The 24,261-nt window shown below is 42.3% G+C and overlaps 2 protein-coding genes across 7 annotated transcripts in view; one reads left to right on the forward strand and one right to left on the reverse strand.

Annotated features, from left to right (window-relative positions):
• OSBPL11 (oxysterol binding protein like 11) overlaps positions 1–3,355 on the forward strand; it is a 69,296-nt gene extending 65,941 nt beyond the window's left edge. For all 5 annotated transcript variants that reach the window (XM_054043906.1, XM_054043907.1, XM_054043903.1 and 2 more), the window contains one exon: positions 1,657–3,355. In XM_054043906.1, the coding sequence (XP_053899881.1) occupies positions 1,657–1,734 (78 nt within the window). In that variant the 3' untranslated portion in view covers positions 1,735–3,355. The remainder of the gene's footprint in view (positions 1–1,656) is intronic.
• Positions 3,356–8,906: 5,551 nt separating this feature from the next.
• LOC128845752 (TGF-beta receptor type-2-like) overlaps positions 8,907–24,261 on the reverse strand; it is a 54,931-nt gene continuing 39,576 nt past the window's right edge. For both annotated transcript variants that reach the window (XM_054044732.1, XM_054044733.1), the window contains exons 3-7: positions 22,023–22,225; positions 15,971–16,785; positions 14,846–14,987; positions 12,326–12,453; positions 8,907–9,230 (exon numbers count right to left, since the gene is read on the reverse strand). In XM_054044732.1, the coding sequence (XP_053900707.1) occupies positions 9,018–9,230; positions 12,326–12,453; positions 14,846–14,987; positions 15,971–16,785; positions 22,023–22,225 (1,501 nt within the window). In that variant the 3' untranslated portion in view covers positions 8,907–9,017. The remainder of the gene's footprint in view (positions 9,231–12,325; positions 12,454–14,845; positions 14,988–15,970; positions 16,786–22,022; positions 22,226–24,261) is intronic.

Consider the following 24,261-nt stretch of genomic DNA (forward strand, 5'->3'; position numbering starts at 1 on the left):
GCCGAGGGTAGGCAGCCTGGCTCTCCTCTGTGGAGGGAATAGAGGTATATATTTCAGCTATGCTGTGGTGATTCAGATCCATATTGTGACAAATTTGTGTGTTCACAAATCCAAAGGTACAGTAAAATACGAAAAGCAAAAAACGATCTCCAATTCAGCAGGAGGTTTAAAATACTTAGAACTAAATATGGTTCTGAACCACAAACTGCAGGGTATTTTAAAGCTAAATCAAAGGGACCACTGCAGAGTATTCCCTTCCTCCTAGGATATGTCTACACAGCTGACTCAGGCTAAGGGGCTGTTTAATTGCGATGTAGACATTCAGGCTGCAGCCTAAACTCTGAGACCCTGCAAGGTGGGAAAGTCCCAGAGCCCCGAGCCTGAATGTCCACACCACAGTTAAAAAGACCCTTAGCTGGAGCCCAAGTCAGATGGCCTGGGGCAGCCGTGGGTGTCTAATTGCATTGTAGACATACCCTCAGTAACAAATCCCCATCTCTCATGGTTCAGAAATTTTGCTTAGGTAACCTCTTTGATCTCAGAGTGTTATCTAAAAATCGAAATAAACTTTGAGTTTTGGTTTCTGAAAACTGTTGCTGATGTCTGTTTATTTATCTGTGGCAAAGTGAACAAAGAGAATGACTTAACTAGATAACATTTCAAATTTGGGAGAGCATATCACTCTTGCATACTAAGATTTTCACTGCACAAGGTAACTGCTACCTTTTAATTAACTTACAAACACAAGAACTAAATATTTCAGACTAAGAATGTTTTTTAATCAAGTAGTTTGTTCTAATTGCATCCCTGAGTGGCTGATGACAGGAGAAATGTGGATTGTGTGGTTTTAAAAAAACAACGTTTTCAGATATTTTATTTGAAAGCAGAATTTGAGATACTGGGTGGCTCAGAGAAGGGTAAATAAGATCCAGAACCATTTCATCTGTAGATCATCAGTTCAAATGTAGCACAAATTGCTTGTGAGCACAAGCCATTTCTCTCTGATGGCTGTTTGCTTAGCCATTGCAAAATAAGGTGCTGGTCTCAATCCAGACCACAGGGTGCCAGAGTTCCATCATCATATCTACATCAGTTAGTGCTGACTGCCATTGTTGTTGTTCGTCCCAGCAGAAACACTTTACTTGACTGGAATGAGCATGATTTCTTAGGGCTTGTCTACATGGTTAGTTACTGTGTGACAAGCCAAGGTCTGTAAATCTGCAGTGCGTTAACTTTGTGTGTGCTAGCTGGCCATGTGGACATTGCTATCACAACCTGAAAGTTCCGTAGAGCACTCCGGCATATTCTGTTTAAAACAGCCAGATGTCAAGGTGCACTACAGACCTTCTAGTGCATGATAGTAGGGCTCACACTGTGACTTAGTGTGTGGCAGACTAGTGCACTGTAGATTTACATCCTAGCTTGTCCACACTCAGACATAGCATGTGCCAAGCCCTTAGATGGTCTCTCCAGAGCAAAGTTAAGACACTTTGGCAGGAGACTATGGGGACGCTTGCACTGCTGTTATCTATGTATACATAAGCACTGTACCTCTATTTTCCAGTGCTTCAGTCCGACGCCTGGCATCACAAAATACTGTTCTATGTGAATTCTTTTATAATTATTCTGTGTAACTTTTTTCCATTTGAATTGCAGGGAGATGGCTGGGTGTATTATAACCCCCTTTGGAAAACAGTTCCCACCATACAGACTCAGCAAATGGACACTAACTAGATAATACTCTTCAGGATGAGTTCCTCTGTTTATCTAATCTCTATCCCTCTCAAAACACAGTAAATAACACTGTGTCTCCTGTTTTTATAATTGCACAAATTCAAATGACCGTAAAGGAATAAAATGCTAGGGCACTTTAAAGGTTACACATAATCAAAGGTGTAGAGACCACCTTGCCAGGTATGTTCACCAACTTGTTTTTGTATGATCCAAAAGATTTTATCTGAATTATGTAATGTGTTCTTTTAAGCAGGTCCTACTGCAAGCTGCCTAAGATATAAACCATTTGACTTCCTGAACAGCAGAAGTCAGATGAAATGTTGTTGCCTCAATGGCTTTAACTTTGGAGTGACACGGGAACCTTTTTTGAGAATCTGTGCACTGAGCTCTGTTTAATAACTCTGAAATACTCAGTACCCATGTAAATGAAAAAAAGTGTTTGCTGCTTGTATACCCAGTGATTAACCTCCTGACAGAAAACTGGAGGAGGTTTCAGAAGTTGCACCTGGAATCAGTGTTAAGAATCATCTGGATTTGACAAGACTTTTTTCCTTCAGAAAGAATGTGTGCATGCATCGGAGGGATATGGAGGCTAAGTAGAGACTACTTTTTTTTTTTTTTTTTAAAAAGGATTTATAAAATTGATTGGAATTGTAACCATGGAGACATTTTTCCTCTGAAACATTTTAGTATACTTGAAAGAATTGAATTGGAAGAATAATTCAGAACACTTTTCAGCTCCTAATTTTATTAAATCTCACTTTCTGAGTGACTGTTTAAGATTTATTCACATTACAAATGTAAGGAAGTTAAACCTTTTTTTCCCCAAGGACTAAGGCTTTCAAACTGAACAGCAACCATAAAACAACTGTTGTATTAATTTCTTCATCTCCGTGCATGTGATCATCTTGAAGGTGAAGTGCCAGTGTTACATGCGGTCCGTTGGATTGGTTTGATTTTTCTCCTTTGTATATTTGTTCAGAACAAAAAACAAAGCAGTTAAATGTGACCATTGAACATATGGACTGTGGTTTAGTTTTTTCATAGTACATGAAAAGGCTTATTTTGCTGGAGACTGTGTTTTAATATACATACAATCAGATATCAGGAAACTGTATTCAGGTACAAACATCCTTCATTTTTTATAGTATAAGTATTTTATTGAAGTCTAAGAATTGCTGGCAATTAAGAATAGTACTGATTGTCTTTCATTATTGTTACTACAAGCTACCTTAATTTTCCAAGAGTGGTGCCTTACTCTGTTTTTTCTTCTGATGTTGTCTTCCAATCAGTGTATATAACATTATCTGCCATCACCAGCCGTTGTAAATGGCTTGACCTGTTCCATCATAGTGAGAACTCATAACTGTGTGATCTGGTAAGATGTTTCCCATTGAAGGCATAAGAATGTAAGAAGGCATCAAAGAAAATTTAAATAACCATGTTAACATTCAACAAAAAACTGTAAATTGTGTGCAAAAAAAAAAAAAAAAAAGTTTGGGTTTATGCACAACTACTTTGATTCCCTTGTACATTTTGCTGTGAAATGCACTGAGGTCTGAATATAAGTCATAGTCCATGTGTGAGGAAAAATGGGGGGGAAAATAAAACTAAAAAATGATTAGCTTGTTTTGTCTGTTTTCCCAGAGTCCGGGTGATTAGGATGAATATTGTACGTACATCATTCTTTCATGTCTCTATCCATATTTCCACGGCCTCCCCAAGCTGTAGTATCTGACCACCAGTACCTGAAGAGTAACTTTCTTCTGAAGAAGCATGTGCAGTTTAGGCCCGGTGTAAACTATATGCTTCTAACTTTGTATAGAATACCCTCTATTTTTCCTTACAAATTTTGAAATAAATTGTTTAGCGTGTCTTAAATTCAGAGCAGGAGTAACATTAAAAACTGAAACTACTGGCTTAGTTCCCGTAGTGCCCTTGTGTTTGAAAAATAAATCTTAATTTATTTTAAAGGCAATCTTGCTATAATTTTGACTAATCATTATTATAAAAACGAACATTTTATACTAGCCAAGATGTAAAGAAATCAGAATATCTGTTGCTATTAATGATTTTTTTTAATGGTTCACTCAGGATTTTCGATTGACAGGCTGTGCTTATTGTCAGTGATTACCCTTACTGCTCCATCTATGAATGCATCTTAAAGGAATATATAGAGAGCCTATTAATAACAGGCTTAATGACATGTTAATTGTGTGCAAGGTTCTGTTTATTAAATCCACAAAAGCAAAGAAATCAAAGTGAATGCTGAAACTCTATCCTTTACCCAACCGCATTGTCCCCAGCTATTTGAGGTCTATCCAAATGTTTATGCACATGCTAATAGCACTACACTGCTAACTCTGTCACTGTCAGTGCTCAGTTAGGGCAATCCAAGGTCCTTGGGACGGTAGTGGCAGGGGCTACCTATGAAAAAGCCATCTGAAATGTGGGCTCTCCCCCTCTTTGGCTGCCTACTCCCTTCTTTGGCTGGGTTGGGAACTGTCCAGGAGAAGGAGGGAGGCTTTAGCCCCTAGTAGAGAAGTAAGTGGCAAGGGATAACGGTACCGAGGGGTCTGCTGTGGTGGAAGGAAATTTACAGAGTTCTCTGCTGGCTTTGTGGCGCCCTGAGGTTTCCTTGCTCCTGTACCACACCCAGCCCGGCAGGTGAGAAGGGTGACCTTCAAGACCAGCAGTGGCAGACTCCCCCACCACCATCCTGTGACTTAGCAGAGTGGGCACCTCCTGATACCACCTTCCCCAGCATTTGGCGCTGTCTGGGGACATCCCACCAGAAGGCACTGGAGAGGACTACCCCGCCCCTCGACTCAACCCAGCACTCCAAAGGGTTCTCTGCTGAGGTGGTGCCGTCCCAGCCTGGGAGTGGCCATTCTCCCTCCAGCCATGTGTTGAAGAGTGGCAGCAGCTCACACACTACTAACCAGGTCCCATGGATGGAGCAGGAACTCCACTGTGGAGAGTGGGGGTTCCTGCCTGGCTTTGGAGCGTGAGTGTGCATGCTCCTTGTATACGTCAGGACCCATGCTGCAAGTGGTAGTGATTTCCCTTTGAGGTCGTCATGTAACCCAGGACACCAAGGTGTGGACATAGACTATGTCAAGCAGTTCATCTGGCCCTGTGTTCTGGGGTCTAGACCTGCTGTTGCAGGCAGGGGAACTCAGTAAAATAAACTGACCTTCCTCTTAATTGGGTGCATAGTTCACAGCTATTAAAAAAAAGCCTTTGTGACGCAGGATTCCCGCAAGAGCCAGTGCGGTAGCACACAATCCAGGCTTCAAAACCGCAGCAGCCACAGCAGATCTTAATTTAAATACCTGAGCTGCTCTAGCAGGAGACCACATTCCTCCTTCAAAAGTGTCCTCTGTGAATACGCACACGCAGATAAAGCAAGTTACAATCCTCTACTGAAAAATGTGACCTGGAGCCACCTCTGGATACCCATTTATAAAGGGGGTCAGTTCAGGTGACATTTCAAGCTTAACCTTGATTGCTTTTCTTATTTTCTGGTATTTAGTCAGATTTCCCCCACCTGGTCTGACTGGTTTCAGATTAATAACACTGTAGCTAATATTGTTAGAGTACCAAATGGAACAATATTGATTGCTAAAGGAATTGTCTTTTTAATATGCAAGACACGACTCCTTCAACGTGAAGGTGTTGAAAAGACCTCCTAAGAATTTCCTCTGTTGTTCAGGTGATCATCATCCATAGCTGGAAAAGGTTTAATGTTCTGGATTTTAACACCTGTCTTAAAGCTAGTATCCTGGGACCAATACCGCTACAGTATGTTAAAGCAGTTTGTCAGTTCTGCTTGGCAGATAAAGGATGGTAATGGAAAATGATCAACACTTACCATAATTCTTACCATCGAATATCAGATTCAAACAATATGAATTTTAAGCGACTCCTTTAAGAATCTTAGTCAAATCATAAGATACAATATTCGATCTAGGTGGATGGATTTTAGGAGGATTAGATGAGAGAGGACCGCTACGAGCATCTGGTCTGACCTCCTGCAGAACAGAGGAGACAGACTTCTGCCCTGTAATTCCTGCAGCGGAGGAAAGTATCTGTTGCTACTTTGTAAGCAAACCTTCAAGCCCTATCTGTGGTTCTGATCCTACAATTCCATACAGTGGAGCTCTGTTGGGGCCCAGCCCAATGCAAGATTTGGGCCTATGTTCCTTCCTCCCTCTTTCTGGTGGGGCTCAATCTTGCACTTGTTTAAGTCAATGGCAAAATTCCCATTGACCTTGAAGGCGAAGAATGAGGTGTCTACATATTATTTTTCATGTGTCATTGTTTCTTTCCTGTACCGTTAGAAGCATTTCAGTGAAACATTTGGACAAACTCAATAGAAACAATCACTTTCAATCTGAAAGCAGACACAGGAATATAACTGAACACAAATGTTTAGTTTCAGCTATTCCTGGAAAATTGGAATAGAAATTTAAGAATAATAATAAATAGAAAGTGACAGTCACAACTTTCTTAAGTAGCCAGTGAAATATCAGTGGGATGGTAATCTTTAAAGGTTACTTACTGATCAGAATTGGCCAAGGAGAATAGATGCCCCCTAAGCAAGTGCAGATATATAGAAACCATACAGTGTGTGATTGTTGATAAAAATTTTTCCTAAGCTGCTTCTGTGCCTAAATCTGGATTTTAGCGCTTAAATAAGTGACCTTGTTTTCAGAGGTGCCGAGTGCCCACAGCTCATTAACTCAGTGATAGCGGCGGGTGCTGAGCATTCCACTTTACTCAGATGCCTGACTTTAGGCACTGAAGCTTGAAAACTTTGGTTTCACTTCTTTCTTTCCTGTTTGTTTTCTTGAAAACAATGTGGCATAAAAATAGCAGAGTTCCTGTTTTCAGGCAAAATTCTCCCCCATCTCCCCAAGGTGCTCTTTACAGTGTCGCCCACAGACTATGTATACTCCCTTTCCAAAGGAATTGGACTTCGACCCTAGGATATAAGTAGGCTTTACTCTTGGTTACAATGTTCTCCTTTCCCCCCCCCACACTTTGGTGGATACAGCTCCCCTTGTGAGAGAGCATTCAGGATGCCTTTGGAAGCATCTTAAGTTTATACTTATTTTGTGAGTTGCACTGTTTCTTGTCAATTTCAGACTTGGTGCTGCAAAACCTAGTGCAGAAATCACGTTAGCCACCTGCAGCCCTTAGATTTGGAAGTGGCAGTTTCACCTTTTCTTTCCTATGCGTACGCTGTAGATGGCTGTCTTGTGCTCTTTCTCTGTATAATCGGTGGTAAGAGAGGAAGTGGGTTACATCATAGTTGTGATTAGTGGCTGAAAGAAGCGAGGTGAGGTGTTGGCTGTTGGAAAGGGAGGATGCTCCTGGTAAATGGGAGAAGAGAAGCTGGTCCAAGTGCAGAGAGCCGCTTGGAAAAAAAAGTCCCAAGTCCCAAGCAGGAGGAGGAGGAGGTAGAGAGCAGTCAGGGGAGAGGATTGAAACAGTGTCTGGCCAGGTGCTATGAGATGGAGGTTTAAAATAGGTGCCTACCAGAATACCTAGCAAACCTTTTCAATAAAAAACATTCCCTAGAATTGATGCTTCTGTAACACCCACATCTATACTCATGCAGTCTCTCTCTTTGCCTCACGTAACAACCTGAGAGAGAGTGAGAGATGGAAACAGCTGGGAGGATCTAGGAGGAGGAGCAGTTTTAAATTGGGTCACACTCCACTGAAGCAATCCACTGCAAATCCAGAGTCAGGAGTCTTTATACGGAATCCCTCCCAATATCAAAGATTGCAAAATCCTGCACAGCCATTGTGCTGCTCTCTCCCACCCTTCCCCTTACCTGTACGGTAGATCCATGCAATTGCAGACTTACGGGCAATGTGCCCCTCCGAATGCAACCACATACACTGCCTTTGTGGAGATGACTTTATCATGAAGGAGCTTGTAGGCTTTCTTGCAGAGCAGAGCCGCACTCTTCTCGTTGTCTTTCAGTCCTAGCTGGGCATGGGAGTGCGTGTGAGGGAGTGGAGCAGGGAGTGCGTGTGAGGGAGTGGAGCAGGGAGTGTGTGTGAGGGAGTGGAGCAGGCTTTGGGTCAATGTGAAGAGGTTGGAAGTGGGGTGTGACTTAGCTGAATGACAGAAGATAAGGTAAGAGCCTTTCCCATAGAGGGGAGGAGCCCAACTGCTGTAATTGGAAAGGAAGGTCCAGGCCCCACCTAACCTTGATGTCATTTGCCACTTGACCATTAGATCACAGAAGGTGGAGATGGAAATGATCTATGTGATGAACTAGACCTTCCCTGTCATCTTGCCAATATCACTGTTAAAGTGCATGTGCTGTTATAATATATCCTCGTTAGTTTGATTTAGAAGATAGCTGGGAGTCAGGAGACATGGGACTTGAAATTAATACTTAGCTGACATTCCGTAGAAGTGCTGTTTCGAGTGGAACCACATTCTCTGAATTGGCCATGTTCTTTTTTTAGCCAAGTAATTTTGTACTCTTAACACGCAGCTGGAAAAGTCAAGCATTCCCAGGCATTATACATTGCGAAAAGATGTGTTGGTGTTAAAGCCAGTCAGGCTTTTGCTAATCTAATTTCAGGTGTCTCGTTGCACTATGGAAAGGGCTGGCTGATCTCTGAATGGTTAATCAGAGACGATGCCTGTTTTAATGAGCTTCTGTCTAACATCTGAGGTTTATAGGCTAGAAAATTAGGGGTAAAGCTCAGTGGTGCAAGAATGAATGTGAAAAGAACTAAACTGAAAGGAATAGAGGTGGAATCCAGGTGCTTATTAATAAAGGTTAAACATTCATTTTAAAATACTAAAGAAAATGTATTAACATTGTACATTTAAGTACAAAATAATCAATATCTATACAATGTGGCACTTTAACCAAAGTATTGATTCCAGGGCTCTTTGAATCATAGACTATCAGGGTTGGAAGGGACCTCAGGAGGTCATCTAGTCCAACCCCCTGCTCAAAGCAGGACCAATCCCCAGACAGATTTTTGCCCCACATCCCTATAATAGCCCCCTCAAGGATTGAGCTCACAGCCCTGGGTTTAGCAGGCCAATGCTCAAACCACTGAGCTATCCCTCCCCCTTTGCTTTGTACTTACGGGATGAAAGGTCCGATAAATAAGTTATAAACTAGCTCTTAGTTCATATTAGGAAAATGAATTGAGGATTTTTATTTATTTATTTTTTTAGAGCCACGTGTTTGTCTTTAATCTCCTTGTTTCTTTTTGATACGAGGCTTTCGTTTCTTCCTGTCACTGGGTATTTCTGTTCCCGTCACTGGCTTGATGTTCCCCACTTAGACGGGCTGTTTTGCTGCCTTCATTGTCTGTATTGTTGTTGAGGATGTCATCACAGTCCATTTGTGCCATCAGATTGAACCGCTCTGCCACACAATGGGCTGTAAGGCGAGCCTCGGGGTCATGGTCCCAACACTCTGTGATGGTGTCGCACAGAAAGTGCATTCCCTGAAACGAGACAATCTGAGATTAGGTTTGGCGGGTCAGGAGAGAGAGGCATGGGAAATCAACATTTTGAACTCCTAGGATTACAGTGCTTTTGGGGATGAATTGTCAATGTTACTGTGGTTATTTCCCATTCTAAGTACACGGGAAACAGCGGTATCACAGATACTACTGGGTTATAACTGCTGCCATTCTAATTACTACTTAATATTTGTATTACAAGAACACGTACAGCCCCCAGCTGAGATGGGGCCTCTCACTGTGCTAGGCATTATCTAGACTCATAGCAAAATTGACGCAAAGTTTATAACCTAAGAGGGAGATTTTTTTAAAGGAGCTTAAGGGAGCTAGGTGCTCAACTCCCTTAGTCCTCTTTCATCTACTTTGTCTAGGGGGGTTGGGGCCTTCAAAAGGTGGGTAGCGGAATAGGCTCAGAGAGGTGAAGTGACTTGCCCAAGCACGATGCCTCTCTGTGCAGAGAAGAAATGACTTTACTGGAACAGTTCATCTTCCCTAAACTCTCCCTTTTTAAAATCGGGTGTGCTGTATTGCTGCTTTCTCCCCCCGGAAATCATGCCAAAGAACCATATTGCTACACAAGTGAAAGACTGTGGCCTGGTGGAATAGAACACTTTACTGGCATGCAGGAGACCTGGGTTCAATTCCCAGCTCTGCTACTGGTCTGCTGAGTGCACCTGGTCAAGTTGCTTCATTTCAGGGGGGGATAGCTCAGTGGTCTGAGCATTGGCCTGCTAAACCCAGGGTTGAGAGTTCAATCCTTGAGGGGGCTATTTAGGGAACTGGGGTAAAATTCTGGGGATTGGTCCTGCTTTGAGCAGGGGGTTGGACTAGATGACCTCCTGAGGTCCTTTCCAACCCTGATATTCTATGAAAGGTTTGTTTACTGACCACCAAAGGAAATAGATTCAGCCAGGTTTGTCAGTGCACTCTCTAGCACATTAGTCTTTCCATTATAATAGCCAACACTCTGTACAGCCAGTTACTTTTTATCCTATAGTGCGTTAGAGAGACCAAAACTGTCAGGTGTAGAAATAAAATGGCAGTTGTCTTGCTGATGATTTTTTCTGTGAGCTAACAACTGCATAGTAGTTGTTTAACCTTCCTTTCACCCCACAATTCCTAATTTGTGCTACTGCATTTTACATCATCATGTCAAATTTGCAACAGACACTATTGGGAAGAGAAATTCTTCTAAATAAAATATGTTCATAGTTTTCAGTGGATTTGTGCATTCTGTGCATTCACAATTTAAATATCACTAAAAAACCTCCAGGATCCTAATGCTAAAGATATAATATTTATCTTGAAGTATTTCTCCAATACTCTCTTAACACCCTTTTCTGGTGTTATCTCAGATAAGTCTCTCTTCCGATTAAAGAACATGCTAGATACATTAGGATGACAAAAGTTAGAGAACAGTTGTCTACTTAAAGTGATAGAGACTGCATTTCAGTACCTTCTAAAATAATTCATGTATTTTTGCCTTATTGAAAAGATTTAGATTCACTTAACAAATTTCAACCTAATCTTTTAATAAAGTTTCCACAGATAGAACACAGCTGTGCCATCTGTCCTACTTTTATTGATTAAGCAGTAGATTGTCTACCACTCTCCCGAATAATGTCTTATTTTACCCGGCAATAAACATGTTTGCTTTTTTTAAAAGTTAGTTTAGAAATAAATTAGATCCTTTAAAACAAATGACTTCTAGTTTAAGATGACAAGAAGCAAGTTGAAAAAAATTTCTTCTTGCTTTTCTAATGGCACAACTAGATATTTTTTTTTAATTCAACCTGATTTTACATTTGAGTCATGCCATATTTATAATATAGAGAAGTAAATGTGTCTGTGGTTGTTTTAACAGCTTTACGTTAAAGTTGGAATTTCCAGCAGTCTAAGGGAGTTAGGCACCAGATCTGGGTGACTAACTCTCGTAGATGCCTTTGACAATCTCAGCCTAAAACGGTCAGGACAAATGGATCTGGCATTTTGAGCAGTGCATTGAACTTAGAGTCCGTTCTCACTTTTTCTTTGTGGGAGGGTTGTGTGTAACTCCCATTAAAATGAGTAATTTTTGCCAGTCTTTCTGTATCAAACGGATAATGTACCTTTAAATAGTAAGGACCTTTGGTGGTAGTGGAGTGGGAACTAGTTGTAGAATGAATAAACACATGTTCTATTTTCCTCCCAGCAGATGGCTGTCACACACTGCATTTTAGGAGAACTAACTCTAATGTGCCAGGGGAAGATAAGGATCATGATCAGAAACACAACACTTTTTCAGCTTAATTAAAATCAGTCGAGGTAGAGCTTGGCCTTTGATATCTAGCTTGGCATAGCCTCAAGTAGGTGCATATTTTATCTGCAGTTCCAAATTTTACCTAAAAGCGGGTAGGGTGCAGATCTAAAGCCTATGTTCAAAAATTTAAAGAACATAGTTGTGAGATTTGAGGGCTAATAACTGCCTTCAAATGCAAGTTATAACAGCTGAGTGAACATTGCCAAAAATGTGCTTGCAAACTTTCTTCCAGCTAGAAACCACAGATTCATTTTGACACTGTTTACAGCCTGGTTCTTTCGATTCCTATGAGCGTTTATACAAATAGTGTTTTGTTACTGAGAGGCTCATGCAAAATGTAGCAAATGGAGGACTCAGATTTTATTCTACAAGTGGTGTGTGTGTGGCCATCTTGAAAACTCTTTGAGTTTAGAGGACCTCCATTTAAGAAACCGAAACCAATACCCTGTGAATTAAGTGAGCAATTGCACAGTGTGTACAGGTGACTTGCTCTAAGCTACAGATTTTGGCTCCTAACATCGAGTCTATCTCTCAAATGAGCTAAGTTGCAGTAGGGGTGGGATTTTTCAGAAGTGCTTACATGATTTAGGAGCTCCTAAGTCACCTAGGCAATTACGAACACACACACACACCCTTTGTCCAGTGTCTTTGTGATTCAGGTGATTTGGATCATAGATGTATTGATACTGTCATTCAAGGATAATCATGTCCATTGCAAATCTGGACAATGAATAGATGTCTTGGGTTGCTATAGTCTTTTCTTTGATTTACTATTTACCTGATGCACTAGCCAGTTGCAGGGTATCTCTGGGCGCCCTCTGCCGTGCAGCACAATGTCTCTCATGGTATCCACGCAGGGTTGCTCCTGGACTTTTGACCCAAAAGGTAGCTCATAACTTTTTACTTCTAGGTGATAAATCAAAGCAGCATTACCGGATGTCTTTCATGGTTTGGTGGTACGTGTGTGTTTGCTGATCTGGCTGCTATCCATGGCATTGAACTAGAAAGAGTATGATTTTTGTAGACCAGTCTAGAGCCACAAAGTTTGGATGCAGAGCTTAATGTCCTCAAAAAGTTCAGGAGTCTGAACCAAAACCCTGCTCCCTAACACTCTCATCACCAAGTTTAAAATGACCCCTTCCCCCACTGAATTTAAATGTGCAAAAACATGAGGGCAGCCCCCGCTGTACACGACATCAATGGAGTTGCAAATGAAAAGGCAGGGGGAGGAAACACCGATTCTTAATAAAAAAAACATTTTTAAACATCTTAGAATCTTTCCGTTGGAAAGGATTTTTTGCTTTTGGCCTCCTTGTGACGGCACTATTTCATTATAGCTTCTGTAAATGTTTTTAGAAAGTGACTTTGGGATCTGAGACCCACTCGCAGTCTGGACATGTGCCCTCTTGAGAGCAGGAGACTGGGAAGTGTTCCCGATGTAGACCCCAGAACTGTGGAAATAGCTCCCTCTTGTGGCATGGGGGAGTTGAGATCCTCACCCTTCAGGATATGGTGCAAAATTCTTTGTGCCAACTAAGCTTTTGTCAGGAAGGGTCTAATATACAGTGACTCTCTCTAGTCTTTAATTTTCAGATTTTTGAGGTGCTTTTATATCCGTGTGTATCAAGTTAAAAAGGTGAATGGAGTGAGGTTTCTAGATGCCACAGCAATCGTAAGTCAGGCACATCTTTCCTTTTATGTGAGCCTTGTGAACCTTTTCCTCTTTCGCTCTCTGGTGTAGCAGAGGGGAGGGCTCTTGGGCAGCGTTCATGGCAAAGAATGGCATTTCTTGCTACCCCCTTGGTTTGTGTGGGGATTGCTGAAAGCAGAGCTCCTGAAAGAGGAGGGTAGGATCTCCATTGCTTTCCCCCATCCCAGATCCTAGCAATGGTCCTCTCTTTCAATGTGTGAGTCTCCTCTGTTCCAGGAACCATTCCGTCCCCTGGGGGCAGGGCAGGGCATGGGAAAGGGGACTGGAGTGAATTGTGGGGGCATAAAAGGAGGCCAGCAGAGCAGGATTGCTCAGAGAACGCAGGAAGGTGGGGGGATGGATGGCATGGAGAGAGGGCTGAGGCAAATGGGGAGATTTGGATGGAGGGGGGGGGGGAGTTAATCATAAGGAAAACTGGAGAAAGCTGAAAGCGTGAAGGAAAGGGGCAGGCAGAGAAGGAAGAGGAGAAAACTTAGGAATCATAGTAAATTGTTGCACAGAAAGGTTAGTGCCAGGACATTACAATGAAATAGACACTGATTGAATGTTATGGGGGCATGACTGGGTAGGATGCCAGAGCTTGTGAACTGCTTGTGGATGGGAGGTAGATGAACTTCATGGTATTGTCTAAAGGGACGGGAAGCCTGCTTTGGTTCTTTATATATTTTTTGCAATGTTTTTAGGTGCCTGGCTGATGGGAAATGTGTATATTCAGGGCCTGGTGGCTTTGATACATGTTTGTTGATTATTTTAATAGAACATAACTAGCTCACCATAGGCAAGTTAATTCCCACGCCAGCTTACTGTGTGCACGCACATGCCTATAATCTGCCTTCTGAAATGAATAAGTCTTCACTGGGTGCTTTGAATTTTTGGTGGGTGAGAGCCCCTAGGATCCCATCAGTCTCTAGTCTAAATCATGGCATTTTTAGAAACTGGGAGGAGCACCAGGAATGTGCCCCCGCAGGGCTCCACTCTGTGCATGCAGGTATGTTTACTTGGCTGGCTAAGGGCCTGCTTGGAGGTGTGGGATAAAATCCTGGCTCCACTGAAGTCAATTAGGGAAACTCCCATTGTTTTCAGTGGGGCTAGGATTCACCCATGAGCTCTTTTTAGACCCATTTTTTTCTCTTGTTCCTATTCCCTCCCCTTTGTAGTATTCCATCACCATGGACAACAGCCTCCAAAAATGGAGAACCAATGTGGAGATCCTGCTCTTTTCTCCATCTGTATTTGTTTATCCTGCACACCATTATGGCTTCTGAGAACCTACGCCTGAAGACCATTCTGCAGCAGGCATGTAGCAATCAGGGCATGCTTAGCAGATTGCAGGCCTGATCCTACCAGGTGCTGGAGAATCTAACCCCTCAGGAGCTGCTGAGCATCCAAGACCGAGCTGTATGTGAGATGAGCAGCAGGGACTGTATCAATGGAAGATGTAATGGACTGATTGTTGCTTGGTGGGAAGAGAGCATGAAAACTGTTGCGTCTAAGGGTGGTTAATTTACAAAAATGCAAAGGCTAGCAAGGACAGCCTTTGGTTCTAGAAGGAAGGGTGTACATGGGACTATGTTGCAGTTTTCCTACCTCCTACAACCTCACACCTAGAGGCCATTTCCCATAAAACCAAGGCCATGGAGTAGACGTCCATTTGTTTGAAAGACTCCAGGTCTTCCAGATTCACTCTAGACTCTAGAACCTCAGGAGCCATGTACCTGGCAGTGCCAACCTAGCCAAAAAAAGAACAGAGATTAGCAAATATATCTGCAAGCAGCTGCAGCCTGGTAAGTACCTGCCACGTTACAACGGAGGTGAGTAGGTGGAAAACACTGAAATATCTTCATGGCCTGATAGTTTGCTCCTGAGCAAGAACAAACACCAACTGCCAAGCACTAGGAATATGTGAGATGGTTTCCCATCTTCCTTTCCTCCTGTTCAGCTTCATTATGAGCAGCCACAGGGAGTTCAATGACCACGCACTGTCTGCCTAATGACTCTGCAGGTGGGGCCCCATCGCCATGGTATCTGAGTCTCACTCCATGTCTACACTACCCGCCAGATCGGTGGGTAGTGATCGATCCCCGATCGCTCTGCCGTCGACTCCGGAACTCCACCACGGCGAGAGGCAGAAGTGGAATCGACGGGGGAGCAGTGGCCATCGATCCCGCGCCATGAGAACACGAAGTAAGTGATTCTAAGTCAATCTAAGATACGTTGACTTCAGCTATGCTATTCTCGTAGCTGTAGTTGCGTATCTTAGATCGATTTCCCCCCTCCCCCCCAGTGTAGACTCCTGCACCAGCTCTTTTAGAAAAGCTACAGTTGACTGTTTATTTGCTTTATCGTCAACATTAAACATTACTATGCACTGAAATGTCTAAACTCCCTCCTTAGGCCTGAAATAGATCAGTGACTGTACTGGGTTTGTGTGTAATTTTAAAGATAGCATCATGGTTTGCAGGTGTGCCTAAGCACATCCCATTCCAATACTGAGCACATTTATCAGATGGGCAACTCTAGTTTGTTAGATTTCAGCTTTAAATCTAAGTGGCATGTGAGCAAATTCATAAAGTTCTCAGACTTCCCCCTCTCCCCACACACCCCTTCTCATTTTCACCATGGCCTTCTTGCATTTGGCAACATGTGGTTTTCAGCTTACGACATACTTGGGATGTATTGTTAAGTCAATAACCCAGTTTTGGCTTCACTCACCTGCCCGCTGTTAGCAAAGTCATCCGCTGTTAAGGAAGGGTCTAGCTTTAGAGCAATGCCAAAATCACAAATCACGCACTCCCACTCGCTCTTCACCAGGATGTTGGTGCTTTTGATATCCCGGTGAGCGATTGGGATCTTTGGCCTGCCACAGGCAGTGTAGTCGCTGTGCAGGTGGGCCACGCCGTTCACCAGGGAGCCGGCCATTTTTTGTAAGTCGATCCAGCTCAGAATGTGTCGGGACAGATAGTCCTTCAGGTTGCCCCTTCTATGGTAGGCAGTGATGAGCCAGTATTCCTGCCGGGACCCAGCCCCCCTGTCCTCTGCTGTAAGGAATTGAAGGACACTCTCATGCTTGAGGCTGGCCTCTGTAAAGATCTGGCTTTCATTTTTCCATGAGGAATATTCCTCGCACGGGAAAATCTTAACAGCTACTGTCTCGTATTGCCCCGAAGTGGTGTGGTTCAGCTTGGCCCTCCAGACCTCGGCAAACTGGCCTTTCCCCACTATCTCATCCAGGTCAATTGGCAACAGCTCGGTGTTATGGTTGATGCTGTTGGCGCAGGTGAAGATCATGCTGGTGTGATTGTCGTCTGTCATCACAGATAATTTCTCATCGTCCTCAGCAGCTTTTCCTGGCTCGGGCAAAGCCTGGTGCTGTGGGTGCTTCTGGCCCCAGTCCTTGGCTCTCTTTTTCTGCTTCTGGGTGCGGCAGAGGTAAAATATCACCGTGATCATGACAGCCACGAGCAGAGGGGGGAGCAGGCTTATTGCTGCTACAGGAATGACCTCTTTGCTCTGCAGCATGGAGTATCCTGTAGAAAGGAAAATGAATAAGAACGTGCTGCTATAAAATACCAGCAACGGCTAGTTTTGGTAGTGCCTGGGGAGAAAAATGGGAGCTAGTTAACTAAGTATTGCCAAGGACATAACATGCACTGCCCGTAACTCTGAGGGTAAGAATTCTCCTCTCTCTGATTATTAAAGTGACCCTGTCAGCTAGTGTTAGGCCCTACATTTAGCTTGTGCAACATGGTGAGGGTTCCAAAAATTAGTATTTTAGCGCACTACCTTAGTGACAAGTATCAGAGGGGTAGCCGTGTTAGTCTGAATCTGTAAAAAGCAACAGAGGGTCCTGTGGCACCTTTGAGACTAACAGAAGTATTGGGAGCATAAGCTTTCGTGGGTAAGAACCTCACTTCTTCAGATGCAAGACTGCATAGCTCAAATGGTAGAGGTTTCTTGCATCTGAAGAAGTGAGGTTCTTACCCACGAAAGCTTATGCTCCCAGTACTTCTGTTAGTCTCAAAGGTGCCACAGGACCCTCTGTTACCTTAGTGAGTGTATGTGCCCCACTGCCCTCTACTGGATGGAATCAGAACTGCTCAACTGTCAGCCAGAGGTCTTGTAAGCTAGCAAATTCTGTCTTACAGGGGTGCTGGAACAATGTGTATCGTGGGGGTGCTGAGAGCCATTGAACCAAGCTGTAAACCCTGTATATAATGGAAACCACTTCAAGCCAGGCGGTGCAGCAGCACCCCTAGTTCAGTACCTATGGTGTCGTAGCTCAAATGGTAGAGGTTTCTTGCAAGATGATGGTAATGTTGAGGTCTTGTATAGCACTTTTCATCAGTAGACCTCAAAGCACTTTACAAAGAAGGTGAGTATTGTTATCTCCAGCTAGGGAAACTGAGGTATAGAGAGGTGAAGTGACAAAGTCAACCAGCAGGCCAGTGGTAGCCCCAGGAATAGCACTCAGGGCACCTGGGTCCCAGTCCAGTGTTCTATCTACTAGGCCACGCTTGCTCACCAAATTTCAAGATATGAGAACATTCATCTTCTCTGTAACAGACGAGGTGGGATTCAACCTGTGACTATTTGTACACAAAGAACAGCATATTTCTACAGTTCCACTAACCAAGAGAAGAATGTTGGTTCTATCCCTGCTGACCCCGTGAAGTCCCAAGTGGCCATGATATGCAGCATTCCCACTGAGGTCATGTCAGGAAATCATGGTTGGTCCACCTACATCCTTTTTTCAGAGTAGCAATGTGCATATCACCTATGTGTGTATTAGTTCCTCAACATCTTGGAGCTATTAAAACTGATTTCTTATAAACTACGTGCACAAACCTTCCAGTGATCTGAAAGCCAATGATGAAATAAAGATGGAAAGTTTTGGATTGGCATTTTGAACACCTCAAAGATTGGGATAGTTTGGATCTGGGGATCTGGTTCATAAACAGAAGCCCTTTGCAAAACAGTCAAAAACCACTGTTGGTATAATGCAACAGAGAGTCCTGTGGCACTTTTAAGACTAACAGATGGCGTTGGTATAATGAAATTGTTAATGGAGATAAAGCTGTGGATTAAGGTGGAATGGAGAACCAGACTCTTCTGTCAGTGCATTAGATGCAGTCTAAATTCTGCCGGTATTAACTGAGGAGTACCTTACTCCACAGTATTCCTATTGAATTTGGTGAATCTACACTTGTAGCAGGGTACTACTCAGAATGAGCAAAGATATTTGAATCAGAATGATAATGGAGAGAGTTTCTTGCATTACTGCTAGTGTGAATGACTATAACTTGAGATTCATGTAACTGAGGGCCTGACTGCCCATAGAAAACTTTAAGTTTTTGTTTTTCACATTTTTGTTAAACACTTTTCACCCAAATATTGGCCAAGAATGTTTAAAAAAAAAATCCCTATCAGCCTTCAAATTACTTGAAGAAGACACTCACACAACATATAATTCGCTGATCCTTTGATGTTTGCAATTCCTAGAGTAAAAATGCTGACTTCAGTAGAGATATTCAAGTAAAATCTTACTCAGATATTTTTCTGCCAAATACAATAACTGAGGGGAAGGAGTATAAGACACATTCCTTGAGCAAAATCCCCTGCTGTTTGACCTCAGTGTGTACAGTTTATAATTCGGGTTCTGGAAAAACAGACCGCTTTGCTGTTTTACTTGGCAAATTCCAAAAAAAATCTGCTGCAGCTAATTTCTGCAAAGCTGTGAAAGTATTTCTAAAATAGGCATCAAGTTCAAACCACAAGATCAACCCAAATGGCTATAAATCAGTAACGAACCCAGGAATATGTTTATTTTGGAAAGTACTAGACGTGGGTATCACCCACTGCTCTAAAGGATTTACCCAATGAATATGATCACCTCTTTGAAAAGCTGAAGTTCAACAGAGTGAGAGTAAAGAATTTTCAGGTTGGTTTTTTTTTTTTTAGGGAATTACATGCATGAATCCTGCTAACAAATAGAGCTATGAGCGTAACTTTTACCAATTACTTAACGATGAGGTTCCTCCATGCTGCAAAATCCCCAGATATGGGTGGGGCCATTAAATGTTAGATCTTTTCTGCTTTTTCTGAAAACAAAGGCAGCACGTTGAAAACCAAATACTGCAGTGCGTTACTGGCCATTTAATTCAGTCCCTGTCAGATGTGAATTCGAACTCCTAGGCCAAGCTCCATCAGCACAACCTTTGAGACGCCAACTCAATATTTAACAAGAAATGGCATCTTCTGAATGCATCATTTCCATTTCCACCACCAGTGCCTTGCTTCCTAGGCTGGGGTTATCAAGCATGGCTTGGAGGAGGGGAGGAGAGGAAATGACACATCTGCACATGTAATGAGATCACTGATGATCTCTAATGTAGATGCGTTGCATTTGTATAGCTTAGTCCCAGCGAATTACCAGAGTAAATCATTCCACTGCAAATTTTCTTCTACACCAGTGCAGTGTCAACATTGGAAGTCCCAGATTTCCTTAATGAAGGCTGGGTCTAAGACTGTAAATAAATGGAAAATTGCTTTGGAAAAATGCTTGTCTGCTTTAGTCATTTCCTTCTTAATCATTTGTCTTCAATCAGATTTGGTCTCTGATATTTAAGGTTAAAGTTTTAAAAAACAAAACAAAATGCAAACAATCTTTTAAAATAATATAAGAAGTTATAAACAATTTATAAGGGCATGCATCAAGTCTGGGTCTTGCAAAATTGTCATTGGCAAGGTGGTTCAGATAATGAATAAAAGCAGAAGAGTGATTACCTGATTGTCTTCTATGACCAACTTGATTGCCTTCTGTGATGAGCTAACTGGCTCTGTGGATATGGGGAAAGCAGTGGACGTGAGCTATCTTGATTTTATTAAAGCTTTTGATATGGTCTCCCACAGTATTCTCACCAGCAAGTTAAAAAAGTATGGATTGGATGAATGGACTATACTGTGGATAGAAAGCTGGCTAGATTGTCGGGCTCAACGGGTAGTGATCAACGGCTTGATGTCTAGTTGGCAGCCAGTATCAAGCGGAGTGCCCCACGGGTCTGTCCTGGGGCTGGTTTTGTTCAACATCTTCATTAATGATCTGGATGATGGGATGGATTTGAACCCTCAGCAAGTTCACAGATGACACTAAGCTGGGGGGAGAGGTAGATACGCTGGAGGGTAGGAATAGGATCCAGAGGGACCTAGACAGATTGGAGGATTGGGCCAAAAGAAATCAGATGAGGTTCAACAAGGACAAGTGCAGCGTCCTGCACTTACGACAGAAGGAGCAACAGGTATATACATTGGGCGTAAGACAAGCACTGGCATTCTACGTAGTCAGGACCAAACCATTTTGGCATCCCACTGAACTGTTCGTGGCAATAGTGGACAGAATTGAAAGGTCTTTCAATCTCCACACAGAGAATTTCATTTTGGATAACTTCTCGTATCCACATGTATTATGATCTGGCAGGAGTCTCTCCTCCAGACAAGCTGACTGCCCACTCTGCAAGATACCAAACATCCTCAACAGCATTCCTAGTGCAGATCTGTATTCGGGACGTTGGCAAAGCAGCAGCCTGGTCATCTGTGCACACTTTCTCCTCCCATTGCGCCGTCATTCAGCATTCAAGAGATGATGCCAAATTTTGGTTGAGCTGTATTGCAGTCTGTGTGACCATGAACTCTGATTCCTCTACCTATTTAACTGCTTGGCAGTCACCAAGAGTGGAATGCACACGCGCAATCACTTGAAGAAGCAACAACGGTTACTAACCTTTCATAATTGTTGTTCTGCGAAATGTGTTGCACATGTCCATTCCATGACACCCTCCCCACACACACCCTTCCGCACTGGAGTTTCCAGAAAGAAGAACTGAGGGGGTCAAGGCTCAGCTGGGCTCTTTATACCATCCCCATCATCACACGGTAGCAGAATGTGTTTGAGCTGCCCCCACAGGTACCACTGAGGAAAAAAATGTCCTGCAACTGTGCACAGAGCCCAGGCACGCTGAGTGGAGTGGACATATGCAATACATCTCGAAGAACAACAGTTATGAAAGGTTAGTAACTTTTTTTTCCTGCTCTCCTTTACACCTCGGCAATTCCTCTGAGGCTTTGCTCCCAAAAGGTGAACTAACGTGTGTGAGCGATCTGAAATCCTAGGCTCTATAGTTGTACCAGGAAGTACATTGGGTGAGGTGAACTGTAGTCAGGGGTCTAGTGTTGACTTCCCCTAGTTACCTTACAGTAAAAACTACAATGTCTTGTCTCCGCTAGGATTTTAGAAAGAGATAAGTCACACATGTTAGTTATCCTGTGGTTAAAAAAAACTACCTTTTTTGAAGTGAAGACACACCCTGACATCAGTGGGGTTTCATGAGTGTTTCTGGGTAGGATGTCATGATTTATTGGAGCTAAAATTTTCAGAAGTGTTGACTAAGTGTGGGTGCCTCAGACTTTCAGTTTCTAATCTGAGCCCCTTGTGCCACAGGAAACACAGGCCAATGGTGGATTCTCCATCTCTTGATGTCTTCAGATCAAGACTGGATGCCTTTCTGGAAGATCTATTTTAGTCAAGTGCAAGTGAAACTTTATAGCCTGTGACATTCAGGAGGTCAGGGTAGAAGATCTAATGGTCCCCTCTGGTCTTAACTATTAATCTGGTTTTCAGAAGTGCTGAGGGCTGCAGTTTCCAATGGGAATTGTGCATCTTTAAAGTGACATGCCATCATTGAAATAATAATAATAAAAAAATACTCACCATTGGTGTGGTTTTCAAATATGAGTTTATCGTTGCATTCCTGTTCATCCACACAACCACAGATGTAAAATATTCCTTCCTCACTAGACTGATGGGTCATGATGCACCGTGAGGTGTTGTAATTTGGAACCATTACATTTTCTACTGGGAGCTGTGGGTTGTGGCACAGAGTGCTGATCTTAATGCTGTCATTGTCTTGCTTCCTGAAAATATGCAAGGAATCAACAATGCATCAGGCCAAAATCTCTGCATCCAAAAAATATACAATAGCCCTGTATGATAAAAGCATCTCAAACCTGGGCTGCTTGTTAGTTTGATACCATGTGGTGTATGGATTGTTTGCAATGGATATAGTGTAGAGCAATAGCTCTCAACCTTTCCAGTCTACTGTACCCCTTTCAGGAGTCTGATTTGTCTTGTGTACCCTCAAGTTTCACTTCACTTAAACTACTCACTTACAAAATCAGACATGAAAATTCAAAAGTGTCACCGCACATTATTACTGAGAAATTGCTGACTGTCTCAATTTTACCATATCATTGTAAAATAAATCAATTGGAATATAAATATTGTACTTACATGTGACTGTATAATATATAGAGCAGTGTAAACAAGATGTCATATGAAATTTTAGTTTGTGCTGACTTCGCTAGTGCTTTTTATGTAGCCTGTTGTAAAATTAGACAAATATCTAGATGAGTTGATGTACCCCTTGGAAGACCTCTGTATTACCCCCGGGGGTATGTGTATGCCTGGTTGAAAACCACTGGTGTAGAAAGACATTGAAAAAAAGTAACACTTTTCTTATGTGTCAATGGGAAATTTACAATAGAGATTAATAGCAGGATATGGGTCAAAGAATGAAGCTGTTCTCACTTTCAGGTGACATTGTAAACAAGACATGCAAATTGTAACCAAACTTCTTTGAGCAATTGACTGAAGTAGGATTGAGTGGACTTGTAGGTTCTAAAGTTTTATATTGTTTTGTTTTTTGAATGCATTTATTTTTTGTACATAAGTCTACATTTGTACGTTCAACTTTCATTATAAAGATATTGCACTACGGTACTTGTATTAGGTGAATTGAAATATACTATTTTTTACAGTGCAAATATTTGTAATAAAAAATAAATATAAAGTGAGCACTGTACACGTTGTAATTGAAATCAATATACACCTCTACCCCGATATAACGCTGTCCTCGGGAGCCAAAAAATCTTACCGCATTATAGGTGAAACCACGTTATATCAAACTTGCTTTGGTCCGCCGAAGTGCGCAGACCCCCTCCCCCGGAGTACTGCTTTACCGCGTTATATCTGAATTTGTGTTATATCGGGTCGTGTTATATCGGGGTAGAGGTGTATTTCAAAATGTAGAAAACATCCTGTGACATTGTGCAGTCTATATGGTTTTATGAAAATATAAGATAAAAATATAAGTGGATGTAATGTAACTGGGATATGCTTCGTGCAAAAGGTCTCTTGTAAGGTATCATTACAAAGCTCATAATCTACTGAGTGTGATCATCCTATTTGTAGAAATGTACCACTCTAGTATCTAAAACTAGAAATATAAAACATAACTCTGAGGGCCTATTGTAATTATGTAAAGTGTGGGCCATTAAGGATGGTTTGGAATCTTGATGACTCCCATTGTCTGCAGATGGCTGTATTTACCTGTGAGTCTTCCTGTATATGTGTGTGCTGGCAAGTGAGTAATGAAATCTTGCAGTGACATGTGATCATGTCACCTGAACTAGAATCCATCTTTAACCTGGTGCTTTTCCAGTGAGGGGGGGTGGAAACCCAGAGGGACAAAGGGTTCCCGCCTTATGCAAAAGATATATAAAGGGGTGGAAGAGAACAGAGTGGGGAAGGAGCCATCATGAAGAATCCCCTAGCTCCCACCTGAGCTGCAACAAGAGCTGTACCATGGGAAAGAATTGTGCCCAGGCCTGGAAGGTGTCCAGTCTGAGAAAAAACTTACTGAAGCATCTCTGACGGTGAGATTATCTGTATTTAGTTTGATTAGGCATAGATTTGCGCATTTTATTTTATTTTGCTTGGTGACTTACTTTGTTCTGTCTGCTACTACTTTGAACCACTTAAATCCTACTGTCTGTATTTAATAAAATCACTTTTTATTTAGTAATTTACTCAGAGTATGTATTAATACCTGGGGGAGCAAACAACTGTGCATATCTCTCTATCAGTGTTATAGAGGGCGAACAATTTATGA

The sequence above is a fragment of the Malaclemys terrapin genome, chromosome 11 (assembly GCF_027887155.1).
Source record: "Malaclemys terrapin pileata isolate rMalTer1 chromosome 11, rMalTer1.hap1, whole genome shotgun sequence".
In the NCBI taxonomy this organism is placed as follows: domain Eukaryota; kingdom Metazoa; phylum Chordata; order Testudines; family Emydidae; genus Malaclemys; species Malaclemys terrapin.